The 22103-nt window shown below is 37.7% G+C and overlaps 1 protein-coding gene across 4 annotated transcripts in view; it reads right to left on the bottom strand.

The window, feature by feature from the left end:
- Nucleotides 1–338: 338 nt before the first annotated feature.
- The window catches only part of myb (v-myb avian myeloblastosis viral oncogene homolog), a 32011-nt gene continuing 10246 nt past the window's right edge, over nucleotides 339–22103 (bottom strand). The window contains exons 6-16 of one of the 4 annotated variants that reach the window (XM_060857036.1): nucleotides 19413–19644; nucleotides 18927–18995; nucleotides 18484–18588; nucleotides 16908–17162; nucleotides 14411–14550; nucleotides 13617–13731; nucleotides 13397–13516; nucleotides 10229–10336; nucleotides 3604–3720; nucleotides 1365–1444; nucleotides 973–1058 (exon numbers count right to left, since the gene is read on the bottom strand). In XM_060857036.1, coding sequence (XP_060713019.1) covers nucleotides 1397–1444; nucleotides 3604–3720; nucleotides 10229–10336; nucleotides 13397–13516; nucleotides 13617–13731; nucleotides 14411–14550; nucleotides 16908–17162; nucleotides 18484–18588; nucleotides 18927–18995; nucleotides 19413–19644 — 1309 coding nt within the window. In that variant the 3' untranslated portion in view covers nucleotides 973–1058; nucleotides 1365–1396. Of the gene's footprint in view, nucleotides 1059–1364; nucleotides 1445–3603; nucleotides 3721–10228; nucleotides 10337–13396; nucleotides 13517–13616; nucleotides 13732–14410; nucleotides 14551–16907; nucleotides 17163–18483; nucleotides 18589–18926; nucleotides 18996–19412; nucleotides 19645–22103 lie in introns of all 4 variants that reach the window. The other 3 variants (XM_060857021.1, XM_060857029.1, XM_060857041.1) reach the window with 3 other exon arrangements.

The raw sequence follows: 22103 nt of genomic DNA, 5'->3' as shown, positions 1-22103 counted from the left end.
AAATTAGTGAATGTATCAGTGTTCTCCCAAAATACAAAAGGTGCATCATATTCATTTTGTCACAATAAGACAAAACATTTCACTTCCCAAAAGTTTGTATTTGTAAATGCTATGTTTAAAAAAAATACTAGCTACCAGTGCATTGTTGATCAACTAACACCATTTTCTCTGATAACTCTACTGCCCAATTCATGCAGCATGTCTACATGCTAAAGTCTTTAGCAGCACAACACATTATCCATTTGGCATTTACAAAATTAACTTACTGGATAAAATATACATTTTTCATACATAAAACTTTGTTTTTACATACAGTATCAGTATTATTCAAGCTACACACAAAAACACACATGCACATATATTTTATATATATGTATGTATATTATATATAATATATGGCTCAAAACAAGGCCCAAAAAAATCAAACAAAAACAATACTTCAAACCTATCAATTTTACATCTTCAAAAGCTTGATTTTTTTCATCTAATTTGGTTTGTAGTAATGCTATACCTCTATTTTGTCAACAGTGCATTTCATTTAATTTATTAACTTACATATTTAAATTACATCAGTCTTGAAGTACTTCCAAAAACTAATTGCTTTTCCGCCACCCAATACAAAAAGAATACTGATATGTTACAGTCTGCTGAATACAACTGAAAATATTTATTCAACTTTTTTTAAATAGAAGGAATCATTTTTGTAACTTCAAGCATCTTTTACTGTAGATAACTGCGATACTTATCTTTTTGGCTGGTGAAATACAACCCTTCTAGTCTGACAAACAACAGAATTGTGCTTAGTGAAGAATGGAATTTGCACCATTGAATTGTTGTCATAAAACATTGCTCTACATCCATTGATGGAAAGCTCACAAGAAGAAATGAGGATTGTGAGTCTACAATGTGTTTCAAAACTTCTTAATGCTTAGTTGGAAAAAAAATTACATAACTAATGTTCGTGTAGAAAAGGTGTTCATGTATTTGCGTGCTTGCTCAGTTACAATAAGTTGATCTTCTGTTTTCCCACAAGCCACAGCCTCCCAAGTATTGGCAAACTGCAAGAAAAGACACAAGAAGTTATATCTCTGCTTGAAAGTAAATAATTCATTCATCTGTTTAAAACCTATAACCTCATTGCATATACAGGATTTATCCTACTGTAGTTGCCTACATTATTCGTTTAAGTGACTAACCTTACTAATTCTGTAAGAAGGTATAATGTGGTAAGTAATGGCACCTCAGAGTATTTACTTCATTTCTTCCACTAAAACAATACATATTTAACAAAAAAGGAAAACCATAAACACATTTAAATAAAAAGAACAATTAAATATCTAATCATTCCTATATGAATCTCTTACTGGCTTTATGGAGTGCTGGAACAGAGTTTCAGCTAACCAGGGTTCCAGGTCCAGGGACTTCTCAAATCCAGCTGGGATACCTGAAAATATATTACACGAGTCCAGCTGCCAGTTTTCCACATTCAAGTACAGAATGTACACAATAATTACACCATCAATAGCCTTCCCCATCACAGAAAACATCAACATTTGGAACTTAATATCACTAAATTCCTTTGAATAATGAAATGATTTGTTTTCATTTCCCTGTAAGTATTTTATAACTTTAAATGTAAATTCTGTATCATCTACTCGCCCTTGACGTGAGCCAATGTAATATTCATGAATGAACTAGATAAAATTGAGTCGTTTGCACTCAAATATTATTTTAATTGAGTACTCTGCCAATGCCTTTCTGTTTACAGTAGAGGGGGAAATTTAGTTAATGCAAATGGTGAAAAATGGATTGAAAAATTTAGTAGCTATTTTATGCCACAAACAAGTTTATTTTCCATGAAAGTTGATGCTAATTCGCTACCAGACCAATATGCATTCCTGGTATAGACGATTTCATACTGATAGAAATCTGGTATTTAATTCTAATTAGTAAGTGAATAATCTTACAGGCTAAAGGTGTGTGGAGTTAAAGGTTATTTCCACTTCTTCAGGTGAGATTTCATGATGTAATTAATATTTTGTTTCACATATACCAATGTTTTAGAGCATTAAGTATAAATGAAAGTGAAAAAGTTTTGAGCCTGTTTTCTAAACATGCCAAGTGCACAACCTACTGAGTTGGGAGTTTCAGAGATTTTCTCCCCATTTGAAAGTAAAATGCTACCACAAATATTTCCCATTATTTTCCATCCATTTAAATTATGATTCAAGATTTGGTCACATTTCAGGTTCCAGTGAAATAAAGTCTCACATTTTAGCGTTTTAACATCTGGAAATGATGGAATATTTTAAGCATTTGGATTCATTGTAGCAGCATAACGAAATCCAATGCATGTCATTCTTTAAGTGCATGATTTTATTCCTCAGTAGTTAAATTACTTATTTCAATATGTACACTAGCTACACAAGAAAAGCCAAAATGTACAGTGAATTCTTGCTTTTTTAATTCTGAAATGTATTTACGATATTTTTCAAAACATGAAATTAAATAAGTTAAAAAGAAAATAATGCCTCAATACAACAGATTCAAAGAGGAGCTAAAATTCTCCCTGTTCCTGTTCAACATCAGTGGATTGTAAAATGTTAAGTCTTTACTCTGCAAAAATTAAAACATTTGACTACTGTAATAATAAACTAGAAACACCACACTAAGCAAAAAATGAATGGCTACAGATATGTAAGAATGAATATTTTAGATTCTAAATTCTGATATTAAATGCAAAATACCCAATGTTGATGCATAAAAATGCTTTACTGCGTTTAAACCTTGCAAACTTATGAAACATAAATCTACACTTCACACTGTTAGTGAAACATTCATACATCAGACATAATTGTTTATTTCCCTTCACATCAAATATGAGAAGGGAGCAAATAAAATTCAACAACATAATTAAAGGTTATACAACCTTAGAGTCAGACAGCACAGAAACAGACGCTTTGGTTCAACTTGGCCATGTCAACCAATTCCCCAACTAAACTAATACCATTTGCCTGTATTTGGCCCACATCCCTCTAAACATTTCCTATTCATAGCTGTCCAAATGTCTCTTTAACATTGTAATTGTGCCTGCACCTACCACTTCTCCAGGCCGTTTATTTCACACATGAACTACTCTGTGTGAAAAAGTTGCCCCTCAGGTCCCTTTTAAATCTTTCTCCTCACTGTAAAATTATGCTTTCTAGTTTTGAACTCACCAATCCTTGGAGAAAACCTTTGCAATTCAGCTTATCTGTGCACCTCATGACTTTATAAATCTCTAAAAGGTCACCCCTCAACCTCCAATGTTCCAGTGAAAAAAGTCCCAGCTTATCCAGCTCTCCTTATAACTCAAACCCTGAAGTGAAATTCTGCACGTAACAAAATGCAGAGTGCCTGTTGTGCACTTTTCCAGTAAATTCAAGTTGAGGTGTATTACGAGCAGACTGTTCATTGAATCCAATTTGTCCCCTCTGACCAAGTTGAATTTCATAGTCAATGTGCTCAGTCTTACCCAGTAGAGGAGAACTCTTAAAAAATGCCTAAAGTTTGCAAAGCTCAGTTATATAGCTTAACCACTAATTCACAACATGTCATACATACCTGCAATGAACTGCCCATCTGTTTGCTCATTTGTGCTGCAAATGCTTTGTTAAGAATGTCATCAGTCTTCTCTGATACAGGCATCATTAATACAGAACTTGTCAGGAGATTTTGCATCTAGGATGAGGCATATAATCAAAATCAATTTCCATTTATATTATAACGTTCTTTTAAAATTAATATTCTTCCCTTTCCAGTAACTTCTTTAGATACGTCCTATCAACTCCTGTGATATCCTGCTCCCAGAGGTCTCCTGGTATATGTTTACAATAAGAAGTTCAAGATCTTCCTCTCTATGACAAAATGCCTGATATTCAATTGGAAACATACAGGAAAAGCATACTGTGAATCAGCAATATACTATTCTCATGTCTGTTGTTTGTTCAAATAAAAATCACAGCACAACACAATTCCTTTCTGAAATCTATTTGTCCTGCTAGGAGGACAACTAATAAAAATTAAAGTTCTCTACCAGAACATCTTCTGTAACCAAGTCAAAAAATTTGGATTTTAAGTAGCTCTTGGCTGATGCCAAGAGGGGTATTACATGTGAATAATAATATTAATTTCCCTCATCTAGAGGCATCACCAATCAAACATTCCTGCACAAGAAATGGGAGTTCAATGAACCGGAAAAATTAGAATTTGCAACCATTGTTCTACAGCAATACACAATGTTCCTCCTATAACAAGAACTATCAAAAATAAAACCAGCTTAATTAACAGTAAATGATTAGCAAAACAAAATCAATTCAGGAAACTAAAAATTATTTGGGAGACAGAAACACAAATAAAAGGATGTTTGGGGGGGGTATAATTTCCAATGGCATGCCCACCTATCTGCCCCCAAACTGTGTGAAACTTTAAGGGAATCTGATGTTGCGTTGAGCAACTTGCCTCCCTGTGGCTTACTGAGGCCACCTCAGGGATTCATATGTCCTTTGCAGTAACATTACTCACAAAAGGGGTGGAATGGAATGCCCATATCAGGTGGAAAGCCTGGCAAACTTAGCTGCTCAGAAAGGTGTTGCAAAAGAGGGTGAAAATTTTTGCAGTTCCTTGAGAGCTTAGCAGAATGCGAAAATGGAATCCTGCGTTCATCACATTACTGGTATTCATATTCATTCATCTTCCTGGAGGTATCTGCCCAAGAACATCCTTCAGTCTGGCTCTCCTAATAATTTGAACCTGATATTCCACTCCTTCAGAGACCTCTGACCCTGGATTTACCTTGGCTTTTCACTTTGGTGGGCCTGGCTGCAGCCCCAGCAGTGGCTGTTGCTCCCAACTGCAGTTATTGGACATACAGAGCTCCTGGGCAATCCAATGTCTAGGACAGGCAGCTCTCCAAGACAACATTTGGGAGGTGAGAATGAAGGTGGGCCTAAGGTTCGTCTTAAAACAATTATTGCTGCTGCCAGCGTTTAATTGCTGTAGGACAGTAATCTGATTTGTGGGCAGGCTTTCACACCCAATGTTTTAGCTAGGGAAGACAGGACTGCAGTGCCCTGTAAAATCCAGTCCATAAAAAGAGGGAACTATTAGATGTTTTAGAGAAGGCTAATCAATTAAAACATTTATGGGGCAAAATTCAATCACCATGTGTAAAACTCATGATGTCCGATTACCACTACTTACTCTTGGTGAGATGTAGGTAGCATACAAACTTTGTGTGGATACTCCTTTCATTGACTGACAATATCTCAAATGCTGAATATGTTACACACTTGACTGAGGGAATATTGTACTGTTGAAGGAACCATGTTTCAAATGAGACATTAAAACAAGGCACTATCCACCTTTCTAATAAGTAAAAAAAGGACCCTTAGGATCATTTTGAAGAATAAATCTCATGTCTTGTCAACATTTATCCTCCAGTTAACATCACAGAAACAGACTACCTGGTCATTATCATATTGTTCTAAGTGGGAATGTGCTGTGTGCAACGTGATTGCTTGTTTTCTACAAGAGTATTTCAAAAATACTTCATTGGTTATAAAGCACTTTGAAGTGCCTTGCGGTTGTGACAAATGTTATACAAATGAAAGTCTTTCTTTCTTTTTCATCCAGTAAGTGGAAAAGACATGATTAGGAGGTCCTTCAGGCACACATCAAATGGAATGGGAGCAGGTAGGCATGGAAGTCAATTCAGTGGCAGAACGTTTAATGATCTTGCAAGGGTGACAATGGTGTATGAATGCACTCATGTTATCATCAGTCTCACACAATAGTACAGTACACAGATGTCATTCCATCAATAATATCTGGCTAACAGGACTCATGCCTAAAATCTATATGCCACAATTCACCCTCGCATATTTAATAAAACTGCCAAATTCAGACTCCCATTTTCCACATACATCCAGACATTCAGCTTTACAAGCACTTCATCTAAACAACTTGTGCATGCTCACCAATTTTTTACTCTGTCTTGAAGGCAAACACATAAAACAAGAGGCTGCCAGGGACAGACAAACCTCCATCTTCTGATTTCTTTGGAGGTGGTGTGTTGCAATGTTTTGGTGGGCACTGAGGTAGCAGCTTCCGGATCAGTGGTGCTGGAAGAGCACAGCAGTTCACGCAGCATCCGAGGAGCAATAAAATCGATGTTTCGGGCAAAAGCCCTTCATCAGGAATAAAGGCAGAGAGCCTGAAGGGTAGAGAGATAAGCTAGAGGAGGGTGGGGGTGGGGAGAAAGTAGCATAGAGTACAATAGGTAAGTGGGGGAGCAACGGATACAAAAAATTATATTGGTGGCCTTCCACTGACACTCTCATTCGTTTGGCCGAACTGGTCCTCACCCTTAACAATTTCTCCTTCGAATCCTCCCACTTCCTCCAGAAACACCAGCACCACTCCCCACCTCTTACTCTGCTACATTGATGACTGCATTGGCACCACCTCATGCTCCCGCGAGGAGGTTGAGCAATTCATCAACTTCACCAACACATTCCACCCTGACCTTAAATTTACCTGGACCATCTGTGACACCTCCTTCCCCTTCCTGGACCTCTCCATCTCCATTAATGACGACCGACTTGACACTGACATTTTTTACAAACCTACCGACTCCCACAGCTACCTGGATTACACCTCTTCCCACCCTACCTCTTGCAAAAATGCCATCGCGTATTCCCAATTCCTCCGCTGTATCTGCTCCCAGGAGGACCAGTTCCACCACAGAACACACCAGATGGCCTCCTTCTTTAGGGACCGCAATTTCCCTTCCGACGTGGTTAAAGATGCCCTCCAACGCATCTTGTCCACATTCCGCACCTTCAGACCCCACCCCTCCAGCTGTAACAAGGACAGAATGCCCCTGGTACTTACCTTCCACCCTACCAGCCATCGCATAAACCAAATCATCCGTCGACATTTCCGCCACCTCCAAAAAGACTCCACCACCATATTTCCCTCCCCACCCCTTTCCGCCTTCCGCAAAGACCATTCCCTCCGTGACTTCCTGGTCAGGTTCACACCCCCTACAACCCACCCTCCCGTCCTGGCACCTTCCCCTGCCACCGCAGGAATTGCAAAACCTGCACCCACACCTCCTCCCTCACCTCCATCCAAAGCCCTAAAGCAGCCTTCCACGTCCATTAAAGTTTTACCTGCACATTCACCAATATCATTTATTGTATCCGTTGCTCCTGATGCGGTCTCCTCGACATTGGGGAGACTGGACGCCTCCTAGCAGAGCGCTTCAGACAACATCTCCGGGATACCCGCACTAATCAACCACACCGCCCTGTGGCCCAACATTTCAACTCCCCCTCCCACTCTGCTGAGGACATGGTGGTCCTGGGCCTCCTTCACTGCCGCTCCCTCACCACCAGACGCCTGGAGGAAGAACGCCTCATCTTCCGCCTTGGAACACTTCAACCCCAGGGCATCAATGTGGACTTCAACAGTTTCCTCATTTCCCCTTCCCCCACCTCACCCTAGTTCCAAACTTCCAGCTCAGCGCTGTCCCCATGACTTGTCCTACCTGCCTATCTTCTTTTCCACTCCACCCTCCTCCTTCTCGCAACCCCAACCTTCCTCTCATTTATCTCTCCACCCTTCAGGCTCTCTGCCTTTATTCCTGATGAAGGGCTTTTGCCCGAAACGTCAATTTTACTGCTCCTCGGATGCTGCGTGAACTGCTGTGCTCTTCTAGCACCACTAATCCAGAATCCGGTTTCCAGCATCTGCAATCATTGTTTTTACTGAGGTAACAGCTACCAATATTGCTGAGAACATTGAGGAGGATATTATATTTCTGCCTCAAGTCACTTTCTGAAATTCTACCTCCCCTCATCCTCTTATCTGGCACCAAGTACAAGTTGCAGATAGTATGACCAGACATTTTGTTTCTAACATGCTGTATTTCTCTCACCACAACCTTCTTTTTCAACATTTATGCTTTCAGATATCCAACATATGATTGAATTAGTGTATCTCCAGCAACACAATAAGCTTAACACCATCCAGAAGAAAGTATGCTATCTGACTGGCACCAAGTCCATGCTCAGTAGCAGCAGTGTATACCATCTGCAGAATGCATTGCAGAAATTCACCAAGGATCCTTAAACCACACCTTTCAAATCCAAGACTACCACCAACCAGAAAAACAATGGCAGAATATACTTGGAACGCATTACCCACAGGTTCCCCTTCAAGCTACCCACCATCCTGACTTGGAAATATATGGCTGTTACTTGAGTGAGGTTGGATCAAAATCTGTGAATTTCCTCCCTCTACCGAAACCAAGTGGACTGCAGCGTTTCAAGAAGGCAGCTCACCATAATTTCTCAAGGGTAACATGGGATGGGCAGTAAATGCTGGTGCAGCCAGAAATGCTCACATCCCATGAATGAATTAAAAAGAAAAAATGCAGTTGGCCAACCTCAGACTGAATGATGAGAACAAGAGAACATATCTGATGAAAACACATAATTACTTCATTTAAAACGCAATTATCAATTTAGAGACTCATCTTACACGTACTTTAGAGGATAGCATAGAAGTAGCATCAACACCTGTTGAGTTACTAGACATGATTGACATTCAGGTAGATTAGGAGTAAAGAACAGTATGCACGCTAGCTCCATGGAAGGCAAAGTTACAAATAAGTGCTGCTACATATGGAAACATTACCACTGCAGAAGACAGAGATTGAAGAGGCAGTGTACAGGTATGCATCCAGGTATGCTTAGTGCATGAACAGGCCTGACACCAAGCTAACTGTCATTGTCAAGAAGCAGAGAGGTTTTGCTCAATCTTGGGACATGGTATGTGCAGAAGTTATGGCCTACTGCTTCCAGTGTGAAGGTGATGGCCAATTCCTCAACAGGACTGACAGACCCAGCCCTGATAATAACATCTGGTGACTGATATCTCAACTTCCATGAAGCACAGATGGAAGCCAAACAATATTCAAGTATTGGATCAGATTGAGGACGAAATTCATACTTCTTGCCATACATGCTCAATTTTTCACCAGGCAAGTTCAGACTGCTGTGCTGATACCAGTGTTCAAGGGGAAGCAGCATCTCTCAGCTGTTCAGAAGGCTTTGCATCAACAAATTACTGAGATTACTGAGAGGCTGTCCGAAGGAAGGATCAATGGCTCTTTGATGCAGTAAACAGGTGTCTTCTTCAAGAAAGAGAACATTTGTGCCACGCCACCATATGGCTAGTGGCCCCACTGTTACCTGGGCAGACTGATGTCTCCATGATAAGGTGTCACAGTACAAAAATCAAGGCCTCAAGGTCCAGGGGTGCCAAGCCATTTGCAGTCTCCCACCAACCATCCTGTAGCTGCTAGAATAACATTGTGTATGAGCACCAGACAAGGCAAAGGCACCCACAAAACATTGTGAGAATGTACAGGTAGTTTTTCTATAATGTGATGGTTGCACTTTTGAGCAATCCTACATTATAGAAAAAGCGCTTAATGTTGGTGATGTAATCGTGTTACAGCCAACATGCATTTTAGAAGTTCATGCTTTAGAAATAGTGTCTTCAGTTTGTCAAATGCGTGACAGTGAATTTGCATTAATGAAACGCATGTTACAGCAGGATGACCTGTACAAAGATTAAATTTTATATGAATAATTAGAAGTACTGCCAAATAAGACGAATAATCCTGCTTCAGATACCAAATGTAAGATCAGGCAGCGCAGAGGCTGACCAATCCAGCATTTTTATATCTGAGTGAGAGTTTGTTCATGATATTCTTGTGCAGCAGGAGGCCACATTCATTTTTGCAGACCTCAGAAAATTTGTTCACCAAGGAGTTACCAGTGCTAAAAATAGCTCTTTCAAATCTTCAGTCTGACAAAATTCAAACAGCCTATGAAGAAATAAGAAAATGTAGGATATTATAGGGTGGATGAGAACTATTGGCATTAGTTCTATAGAAGCTACAGCTGAATAATTTCCATTCTTCCTCCTCAGGAATCAAAATGCAGTCACAGTTTATGTGGAGTTTTGGAATCACTTTATCATGAGAAGTTAAGACAGAACATTCAATCTTTCTTTACTTTAGCTTACAGTGCAGTGTATTTCAATATGGATTTCTATCTTATTAATTGAAATTGTTGAAAAATAGAACAAGTGTAACAAAGTTTAGCATACATACAGGTACTTCTTCCAAAGGAACCTGTGAGAAAAGCTGAGTATTTAAGTGTTCTCTTTCCCATGGTGCCAATGTGAGGAATTTCCTCATTTTCTTATCAGGAGACTCCACCTGAAATTAATAAGTAAATTTAAGACTTTATGATTAGGAATATGATCTTGATTTACAAAGAAACATTATACAATTATCAGGTCTAAAAAAATTAGACAATGGTGATGCAGGAAATGGTTTATTTATATTTTCACAAGTCTTTTAATAAAGTTACCCGTAATAGCATGATAAATAAGGTCGGAGGAGGTGCTATCAGCAGACAAATGACAGAATGGATTGCTAGCTGGCTTCAAGAAAAAGAGCAGGACAAAGAGTACATAGTCTGAGAAGCAAAAAGTGAAAAGTAGAATTCCACAAGGATCAGTACTGGGATCGCTGCTGTTCAGAACTTACATTTATGATTTGAAGTTTAGAATAATAAAGTGGCTAGATTTTTATGGACTTGGGAGACACTGCATGCTGAGTCATGGTACTTCCATGCCCATTTTATAAAGAATCAATGAACTCTAAAGTGCTTAAGAAAAGGTTTAAGAAAAATCATTTGCACATGAATTTCTACTTTCTAAAAATAAACTCTGTTTGCTATAGGCCAATAGAAATGTTAAAACATCCATATCCATTAAATCAACTGCAGAAACTGCAAGCACTTGAAACCTCGACTTATTTACGTTGGTGACGCTATATTTAGAATACTGCATAAAATTCTATAGGGAAGATGTTGTTAAACTTGAGAAAGTGCAGAAAAGATTGAAGGGTTTATGTAATAGAAATAGTTTGAATAGGCTGGGGCTTTTTTTCCATGGAGCATTGGAGTTTGAGAGGTGGCCTTATATAGGTTTATAAAATCATGAGAAGCAAAGACAGGGTGAACAGCCAAAGTCTTTTCCTTGGGCTGGCGGAGTCCAAAACTAGAGGGCATAGGTTTACGATAAGAGGGAACACCTGCAGGGCAACTGCTTCACGCAGAGGGTGGTGCATTTATGGAACGAGTTGCCAATGGAAGTGGTGGAAGAGGGTACAATTACAACTCTTAAAAGGCATCTGAATGGGTATATGAATAGGAAGAGTTTATAGGGATATGGGCCAAATGCTGGCAAATGGGACTAGATCAGATTGTGATGACTGGTCGGCTTAGATGAGTTGAGCCAAAGGATCTGTTTCTGTACTGTGTGACTCCATGACTCAATATAAATAAACACGGTGTGATTGATAGACTAAATCAGAGAGCTGTCACTCAAATAATAGCTTGCTTGGAACTCTGCTGTTTCAAATACTACATAATGTAATTGCTTTTTCTGCTTTTTAGGATCTGGAAGACTGACACTTTTATTAACCTGTACTGAAAGGAATTTTCTTAAGAAACTAAAAAAAATTATGAATGAATGACTGCCTCTTTTAAAGTTTTTTTTTAAACCTGTCCTAGTGTCACTGGTTCTGTACAAATGAGCAAGAAAGCATGAGCGTGCCACAGTCAAGAGTGTGGTGCTGGAAAAGCACAGCAGGTCAGCAGCATCCCGGAGCAGGAGAATCTATGTTTCAGGCATAAGCCCTTCATCAGGAATGGTGCCACAGATTAGCACTGAGGCCGTACGAAGTCATGCGGCTGGTGAAGGACACAGCTTGTCACAGGGGCTATGAGAGAGTAAAAAATGAGGTCTGCAGATGCTGGAGATCACAGTTGAAAATGTGTTGCTGGTTAAAGCACAGCAGGTCAGGCAGCATCCAAGGAATAGGATTCCTGATGAAGGGCTTATGCCCGAAACGTCGAATTTCCTATTCCTTGGATGCTGCCTGACCTGCTGTGCTTTAACCAGCAACACATTTTCAACAGGGGCTATGAGAGGTGAGTGTGGGGAATAACTTGGCATTGAGGGTGTGAGAGGCCAGAGAGGTGAGTAATGGACATGGAGCATATGAGGAGCAATATAAGATGTAATGGATGGGCATCGGGAGTATATGTGAGTGAAGAGGGATGTAAAGCCTTACTGTTCTTACTAAAACTGAAATAAAGTCTCAAGCACTGAGGCAGGCCTTTCAAGCTGCCAACTTCAGCACTTGACAGTGCCCGGTGACTATCTGTAAAAGCATTTCAAGGTCAGCTGCCTTGACTGTAGCACGTATTGACCTCCTGCAATGAGAATTGGGTCGAAACAAAGAAAATTCCCTGATGCATGTGTGGGAAGCTAGGAATTTTCCCAATTCCCAATCCCTCGTTCAAAGTTGTAAACTCAGCCCAAACATTTTACATTTGGAGATAATGTCAAATTGGTTAGGACTAGAATAAATTACAGGCAGACATGAATAAACGTTTAGAATGGATGCATAATTCACAACATGAGTAAACATAAGATAGTACATTTTGGTAGGCAGAATAGACAGATCACGTGTTATTTGGAAGGTCTAAGTCCAGGTATCAAAGGGAAGCAAAGGAATCTCAGAGTACAAATGTACCAATCACTAAAAGCCAGGTCGCAGGTCAGCAAGACCATAAACAAGGTAAATCAGGTATTAGATATTATTTTGACAGATAAATAATTTTAAAGTAGATAATTTACCTGAATTGAATCTTGGTTAGAACACATCAAAGGTACAACATACAGTTCTAGCCGTCATATTAGTAAAGAACACAGGGACACTGGGCACAGTGCAGAAAAGAGGGGTCAAAGATCACACATATTAGTGAAGGATGTTGAGCCCTTTTTCTATTGGAAAGAACTAAAGCCAATGGGTGACATAATAAAGTTCTTTAAACTTATGGTTATAATTGATTTGAACAAATACTTAATATGTTTTAAATTTCTGTCTTTGTAATTTAATATTTAATAGAGCAGCTAACTCACTTAAAATAAACAGGTTAAGGATTCCACTACAATAACAGTAAGAAACTCAACAGAAGCAATTTCAAACAATAACAATATTCATTGTAATTTCCAGGTTCATATTTCTTCATCCAATGATTAAAGAAAGGTTGGGAAAAGAAAGATAGGGCAAGTATGAGGTAGATTTTAAAATTTGTAGAATCTATTGCCTTTCAAAGATATAATCTCCAAAATCTTGGATTGTAGGTTTCCTACAAGTTTGCTGAAATTTATACTTGTTATAGAGAATGGAAAAACTTACTTCTTGCTTAATTTTCTTTAAAAGAGGTTGTCCATTTTCATGAAGACTACTTATAATTGTAGTTTCATTGGCCTCTTGTTTAATTACATCTTGAGTGTTGTCTGCAAGATGAGATGTTGCCTTACATTGCAAGGAAATGAGAAATTATCAAAATCGTTCTCCTGATCAGCTTCAAATTAATATTCACACAATGACAATCAATCAGGCCAGAAATTCTTACCAGCATTTTCAAGGGTCCACATTTAATTTCCTGAGCAACAAGTGCATTTTTAAAGGGTGTGGGTGTTCTAGGTGAGCCTTCTAATATTGAACGTCTGATATTTGGAGTTCTGAAACTAATTAAACAGTTAAAACCAAGTTACTAAGTTAAAAGAAAATTGTGCTGGACCATCTCTTAAAAACTCTAGATCTATGCCATTTTCAGAATGAACACACAAAACATTCTGGTCCATGCCCAACACAATACTGATATGACTTCTGGGAGGTGCATAAAATCAGGATCGAGTGAAACATACTTCCCATACAGCTTTGAGGAAATGCCTACCTGTCACTCTGTAGTTCTTGTAATAATTACAGTAAAGTTGCCTGTTGGGAAGTCACAATTGCAATGCATAAATTCCCAACTATGGGCCTTAATGAGTAGATTTGGGAGGGCAAATACAAACTGAAGCAGTGTCATACCATGTGACCATAGTGATATTTTATGTATATCATTTCAAAATGCTTTGTATTTTCAGTTAATCTTTGGCTCATGAACTACAAACTGGTGACTTTCTTCAAATTCTGATGCAACTGGCCATTTTTTTTTGAACATTTATAAACATATAAAATTTTTCAATAAGATGCTCTTGTTCAGTATAACAAAAATACAATTTCTCCAACAAATGACTGTCATAGCTTTTCAGCACCTTTTGAAATAATATCACAAATAAAACAGATCTTTTTACTTTTTTATCAATTAATTAATATCATAAGAAAGGAAACAAAATCTATCAGAAGCAGAAGCATACTGACGCATCATTTTCTTTTTGAGGCTTAGGTGTTTGGTCACGATGTAGTGGAGTTGTTACAATGATCTTTTGATTGCACACTGGCGTAGAAGTTAATGCAGGTGATTCCATTTCTAGGTGCTCATTTGTGGGTGTATTTAAAAACTGAAAGGAAAAAAGAGCCATTGAGATGAAAGTACCAAAAATATAGAGTGTGAAGCTCCATCCACAGAGGCCAGGGTAAATAAGTGAACCTCAAATGGAAATGAGTTTCATTTTTGCTTTTGAAATAATTAAAATTACTGGCAGGTGTAGTCACGCAACACAAAATAACACCTAAAGGAAAAAAGTTCTGTTTCCAGTAACATAACAATGTGATTTTCTGGAGTTCAATAAAAACTTGAAACTGGCAGAAACTGATAAAATGTTTTAAAACTTCAAAATTGAAACCAATAAACATTTGGAACCATTACACTCTTAAATAGGTTATTCATTTATTAAAACAGAGGTCAAAAGCATAAAAATTCACAGACTAAAAAGAGCAAATACATTTTTGCTCACAATGTTTGCTGAAATCTTTTTGACCATGCAAAATTTTCAGGGACAATTTTTTTAATTTGCAAAAAGGAATTAAAAATTAAAAACAACTGCTTCCAAATCTTCATGATCTAGATCCCTAGAGGGGTCCACTCATCAGCCCATGGGTCAGCCAATATATCTGCTCTCACCAGGCATACCTGCATTAAATATGTATTGGGTTCTGATGAAGGTCCAGAGAAGAGGAACATATTATGTTCAATGTAATTGGATCCTCTTGCATTATTGATTATATTTGGGAAGGCAAAAAATCTGATCCAACAGTCCATCCTGGTAAACTAAGCGATCCAGCACGTTTTTGTCATGTATTGCTTTTTAATAAATTCAATGACAATATTTGAAATTTCAGTCCTTGAGTATATCAGCCAAAAGAACACAAGTTAAACGTAGCAAGATGCAAAAATGTTGTGCTGAATTGCAACATACAAATACTTTGTGTCTGGGAAATCAGAAAAAGAGGCCAAGTCTTGGTTACAGGAAACACAACTTTTTGACTAAACTGAATACAAAATATGAATGAAAAGCCAATCATATTCTAGTACACTCATTGAAAAAAGTTGGTATTTAAGTGCATAAAAAGGCAAGCAAACTAATTAGCATTGTGCTGATCTGAGAAGAGTGGTCAGAAGGACAGTAGTGAGTGGGTTAAAAATACAGTCAAATCAGGGAGTATAAAAGTGATTAGTCATTTGTTCCACAGAATTAGTTTCTAAATTGTTAACCATTTCATGTCTGTTGCAGTATTAGTAATATCTGTTGATTACTGTTCATCTACCTGCGAGGGAGAGAAGGGCAGACCTTTGACATGGGTACGCTTGGGAGTAGAGCAGCTGAAGTCAGCTAATGTGGAGCAATTACTATCACCACTAGCTGAGTGGTTAGGATGCCCTCTCTTTGCGCGGCGAAGGATAGTTGGTGGAGTGCTGAACTTTGAAGGAGAGAGTGAGCTGAGCGAAGCAGGGGAGCCCTGACACACCATGCTTTTGCTTAGGCTTGTGTTAATATGTCCTTCACACTGGCAAACGCTGCTCTCTTTGTGCTGAAGCTGTGTGATTTTGGCTGTAACATTTTTGCTAGGTGTGCTGTCTTCCCCTTCAAGGAAGTCGAAACTGCTGAGATCACCCCAAGTAGATGGATCCTGAAACAATTTGGGAGGTACGAATCTATAAACGGTGAACAGTGCCACCTGTGTAACTAAATGATATATGCTACAGCTTTCAAAAGCACGGTAACATTTGTTGGGAATACCCCCTTTTCAACTACTTGTACTTAAACCAGTCTTTAAAAACACATTCAAAGTTCTCACTTCCTCCAAGATTTGCAGACAGGAAGATCTGTACAAGTACAGTAATGCAAGGCTTTATATATAAATTTGTTCTGCTCAAATTATTTTACATTTCCTGCGAAGAATTCTCAAATTAAACTTATTCCATCATTTGATAGTCTAAATTGATTCTGGGTAATGAAATAGCAACTCATGGATAAAACAAAACTTCCTTGGAGTTGAAGAATTAACTATAACAGATTGGTTGCATGCCCTCCACACTACTTACTTTTCTTCTCTACTGAGATATATAACTTGCAGCCCATCTATTATGCCTATTTACAATACAACCAAAATTTAAAGCTGTGGCTATAAACTTTATCCACCAGAACATTTTGTTTCTTTGTCATATCTACCTTGAATTTCACATCAGACACTGTTAACATTTAACGTTAAAGATTAACAATAAGTATCTGCTGTATTATCAAAATATTTAATCACTATGATTTTAAACTTGTGATACTGACTAATCTATTATCCCAATTACAAATCCTAAAATTGAAGAACCAACTAAAATGTAACCAGTGAGATACAAATCCTACATAAGAACATGAACCATGCAACTTTAAGATTAGACCACAAAACTGATAAAGTTACTTACTGAATCTATGAGTTGAAGTGTTTCTGTGTACTCAGAATTTGGAACATTTCTCATTGGTGAGAGTATTCCATTAGAATGAATCATGCATCTTGCTGGTGATGCACTTTCTTCTGGCAAACAACCATGTTCCATGTGAGGTGGGTGTGCTGGCTGCCGATGTTCTCCCAAACAAGTAATGGCCACACTGCTATTGTGAACTCCTGCATTATCAATGACTACAGTACCATTCCAACCAGAGTAGTCTGCTGCTTGAGTCTGCCCAAAAGAAAGAGAGAAAATAAAGGAGGTTAGCAATTCATTTGCACGGTGAAATTAAATCTGATATCAGCTTAAACATTTTAGTAGTTCCATCATTCTTGTAAATGATTTTTGAAACATTAAGAGTTTTCTTCTGAGCTCAAAAAAAGCTATTCCCTACATTTATTAGACATGTTCTTAACTTTAGTCTTCCCTCAACAAAAAATCTCAGATATTATAACAGAGTAACCATTGTTACTATAATGAAACATCTTCATTTGCAATTAAAACAACTGATTAATGAGCTTCTTTCAAATCAGGGAAAATTTTAAGACAACATAATAAAGTTTGTGGAGTTGTGTGCTCTATGTGGCTTTTCTCCTTTGCTAATTAAAATTCTAATGCAGGCCATTTTAGAATGTTGGGTTAGAGTTGCTTTTGTAGCAGTGAATTACTGCAGCTAAATGTTTTGATGCTGCAGCTCACACCAACGCAACACAGAGGTGTGCAAATCAAAATTATCAGAAAATAGAGGAGAAATTAGAGATAAGCTTAATATGTAGTCAGATGACGGAAGAAGTGATAAACTTTAAGAAATAAAATCAAGTTTATAAAATTTCTAAATTTAAAAATCATTAGTACAGTTACACAAATTCTCATGCAGGTTATTTTCATGCAGACCCACTGTATCAAAACTTTTGCTTCAAAAACCCAAAGTATGCTGGCCATTTATTTTCACTCATATTTGTCTGGCTTTTACCATGCACAGTAAAACCAAAACCAGCACTGCTGCTTTTACAACTGAAATACTGCTCATATATTGTGGAATTGATTAAAAAGCCAGCAAGAGTTTTTGTCATGCATCACTATCTGCTAATAATTTAAACAAAATGGGTTAATGTAACCAGCAAATAAAGTAATCCAGAGTTTAAAAAGAACATTGGATTAAACAGTCAAACATGCACTTTAAAAATTAATACAGGTAAGCAATGAAATGCAATGCAAAAGATGAGCAAAGCTCAAGAAAGCGACAGTCAGATTTACTGGGCTCTAGATTATTTTTCTCAATAAGTTAAAAATTTCAGGGTATGATACTGTGAGAATACTTCAATAAATCAGTGTCAATACATTGAAGATTCTTGAAGCAGAAGTATTTAAACAGAAATTAAATCCACCATTACTCCACAATTGTCTGGTGGAGATTTTGGTTTTAAAATTTACTCTTGGACATGACAAATTTGAAATTAATATAGAGCCTTTAAAAGATAGAGATAAAAAGAGAAGAGCACTGGGGTGAAGCTGCTAGCCCTTTATCCAAGCCACACAGTGACATTCTTACTGGTAATGCCTGCTGCCCTCTCAGTTCATTTTCAGTCGACATTAGTAGCAACTCTAATTCCTTTATTCTTTTCTCTTTTTCAGGATCTTCATCATTATAGTGCTTCTGAAATTAAGAGTTGAGGGAAAAGAAAGAAGAGATCAAAGGGTATGATTTTAAATATAATGCTATACTGATTTAAAACTTGCAAAATTTCAGCTACCATAGCTGAGGCCAAGGCAACCATGAAGGTCAAACCAACATTTAAATGAACGTTTCTTTGTGGATATATGGTAATGACTAGCAGCTAAAAGAGAGGATAAATTTCTTCAAACAAAATACCAACATTTTATTGACATACAGCATTTTCTGTAAATTGAAATCACTGAATTTAAACTAACCTTAGACAACAGTATCTTTGTCATTCATACAATGTGACAACGAAGAAAACAAATTTAACCTACCTGAATAGCTGCAGTGCCAGGTAGGGGAATATTGGCCATGTTCATATGTAGAGCCACTGGGTATGGTATCTGATTGGAAATCAGAGAAAAATGTCAAGAATGGTTAAAACTTAATATTGAAAGAACTGCTGGGATTTATTTAAGGTTTATGTGCATTATAATATAAATGCAGCAGCAATCCTCAACAACCTGAAAAAATAGTTTATAATGATAAAAATATAAATAGAAGCATTTTACACAATAAAAATTATTTTTGTATACAATTAACATTTTTAGCGTTTAAAAAATGTATATAAAAATGTAACGTCAGTGAACTTCTATTTGAATACACATTTCAGATAAAAGTTACCGGACAGTGTATATTCCATTAATCTTTCAAAATGAATAGATGGATATGCATTCTACAGCACAACTTGAATTTGTGTGCAAAAGCCATGAATTAGAAAGGAATAAAAAGCATAACAAAAATAAATTCTAATTACTTACCTCTTGTGGATCAGGAATGTGAAAATATGCATAGTCACCATTTACTTGGGGTTGGGTAGTTGGCAACTGGGCAGAAGGAGGTGTATGGGCAAAACCCATAATGTGATTATTTTTTTGAAAACTTGTGGTCACTGTTGGCTGACTAATTTTTGAAGATTCCTGCAGATAGCCCTCTTGCTCCACTTTACGACGCATTGTTGAATTCCAATGGTTCTTGATAGCGTTATCAGTCCTACACAGAGATAACACAAAAATGTATAGAAATCCACAATTTATTGACAATTAAATAATAAAAATGGAGAAAAACATTTGGTTATTATACAAATTATAGATCATTAGTGGAATTCCAATAGTTCTTGATACAATTGCCAATCCTACAGAGATATTAGACTGAATCTTATGAAAGCCTGAATGACATGGACTATGGTAAGAAATCTGTGAGAATTGTAAGTCATCAAGCAAAGGCTTTCTCATCATTAAAAATACAACAAGTTGTTCTCAGAGTTCCAGGCATCAAGATGGGGCTTATTGCTTTGTGTCAGCCTTATTAACGGCAAATCTTAGGTTATTAATATACAGATTCCTACCATACAACCCATTGCAAGAAAACTAGATATAGACATTTCCTGTCAAGAGTTAACATGGATACCCGGCAACTTCAGCTCAATGCTTTCTCTTCCAGCTGCCATCTGGAAATCTTGTAATAATGTAACAGCGAGATAAAATTCATGGTTCACTTATTAATACAGTTGCAGGAAGAGAAAGTGATGTGTTGTTGAGTGAATGGATAGGCCATTTACAGCACATGCAGGATTGCTGGTGTCAGTTGCTGGGAATGAGGGAGAGTGAGTGAGGCAACATGTTGCATGCAATAGTGAGGGCTGATACAGCATGAGTCTTTGTGGAACTTGCATGCAGGAGCAGAGATAAAGTGATTCTGAGCCAAGATGGTGGAACTTACTGTGGCAGAGTGGAAGCGGTACTTGAACTTTTTCCTACACCGCTGGGCATTCCTCTAGGCAGCTGAGACCACACTGGCCCAGGCTAGCAGGGTCTGATGTCGTGGCCTGCACTGCCTGGGGGATAAAGGACAGCCACCTCTGCATCAGCCCATCCACCAGGACCTCCAGGTTCCTGTCCACAAAATGAGGCTGTAAATTTCCCCTTCTCGGTTATGTCCAGGGCTAATGTCAGTCACAGTGTTGGGTATATCCAGACCAACAGTGTTTGTCTGGGTGCACAATGATCTTTTAAACATGGTGCTGGCTCCAGGGATGATTGTCTATTCTGGTATATCCTGGCAGTGGAGAGTTCTTTAAGTATGGTGAGTGGTGAAATCAGGCTAACATCGGACAAAGGCAACATCATATGATGGCGTAGGTAATAATGAGGTGAGTATAGGACAATACTTAGAGAAATCTTGCTGGGCCTCAGGGAGATTAACCTTCCATGAAACTCAACTACATTGACAATTAGCCAAAATATGACAATATTCAACCCAATGTTAAAAAATATCAACAGCTTATAGACAAATAATAAAACAAGAGAAAATAACATTATATGTATTTTACATAAGCAAAAATGCAGGCAAATCTTGTAAATCAAACAATGGCAATTGAGATGTATAGAAATGAGCCCAGATTCAAAAATCACCAAAGGCCTGGAAAAACTGAAACATTGGTTAAACACAAAATATGGAAAAAATATGAAATATAGTCTCATTAAGAGTTAAATGAACAATCTGTCTCCTGGAGCAGAATAGCTACTATTCTTAATGTTAAAACCAAAAGAGGTTGGGTCAGTTTTGAGATTTATAGTAGTAGTAGGCATTTGTCTGTCTCAGGAGATGAGAGATTGGGGTGAGAGTATCATTTCTGGTCTGTATATCATCTGTTTTGGCTGTAGAGGCCAATGCATGAGATCAATGTCTTCCATAAACCAACTTGTGTTTTCTCTTTCTCCTGGGTTCTCATTCTGTCTTTTGCTCATTTATTTTGACCAGTTTTCTTGATGTCCTTCACAACCATTCATCTCCAGCTATTCAGTAGCAAGGACTTCCTAGACATCAATTCCAACCCCTGTCAACTTAAGGTCTTGCTTGCAGACACTGGCATCTGCTGATCTCCCACTGACAATGGGCTTGCCATATAACATGCCTTTGTGAATGTGGCCAAAATCTATTTGCCACACATAACACAACCAATGCGGTCATTGCTGTTGCTCAAAAAGGCAAACATGTTGGGAATCTCTGCTTACTTTTGTACTCAGCACTATATTTAAGATTTTAGCATCGCTCCAATCAAAATTTACTCATCTGAAGGTTAAAATTGTCCCCAGTATGCTCAAAGTCATTCAGTACATCTTAGTTAATGCATCTAAAAAGACCCAAAGTCCTCCATCACAATTAATATTTTCTTGCCTCAACTGCTTTTTAAAAAAAATCTCAAATATTTAAAACAGAGTTTAGCTTCACTGATCTTCTCTGTTCAGGCTTCGGCACTCATCTGTCTTTTTTGCACCTCAGTGACTGTAGTGTTCAAGGAATGATTTAACCACTCTACAACGGAAAATGATCATGGTACCTTATGATATACCTAATCTTTATTTTGAGTACACAACCAAATATTCATTGGTTTGACTGAATACTGCTTTGCCTTGTATGGACATGTTAAGTATTGAATTTAATAAGAT

The sequence above is a fragment of the Hemiscyllium ocellatum genome, chromosome 3, assembly GCF_020745735.1.
Source record: "Hemiscyllium ocellatum isolate sHemOce1 chromosome 3, sHemOce1.pat.X.cur, whole genome shotgun sequence".
NCBI lineage: Eukaryota > Metazoa > Chordata > Chondrichthyes > Orectolobiformes > Hemiscylliidae > Hemiscyllium > Hemiscyllium ocellatum.
The sequence above is the reverse complement of the archived record's forward strand: the minus strand, read 5'-3'. Positions and strand labels throughout refer to the sequence as shown.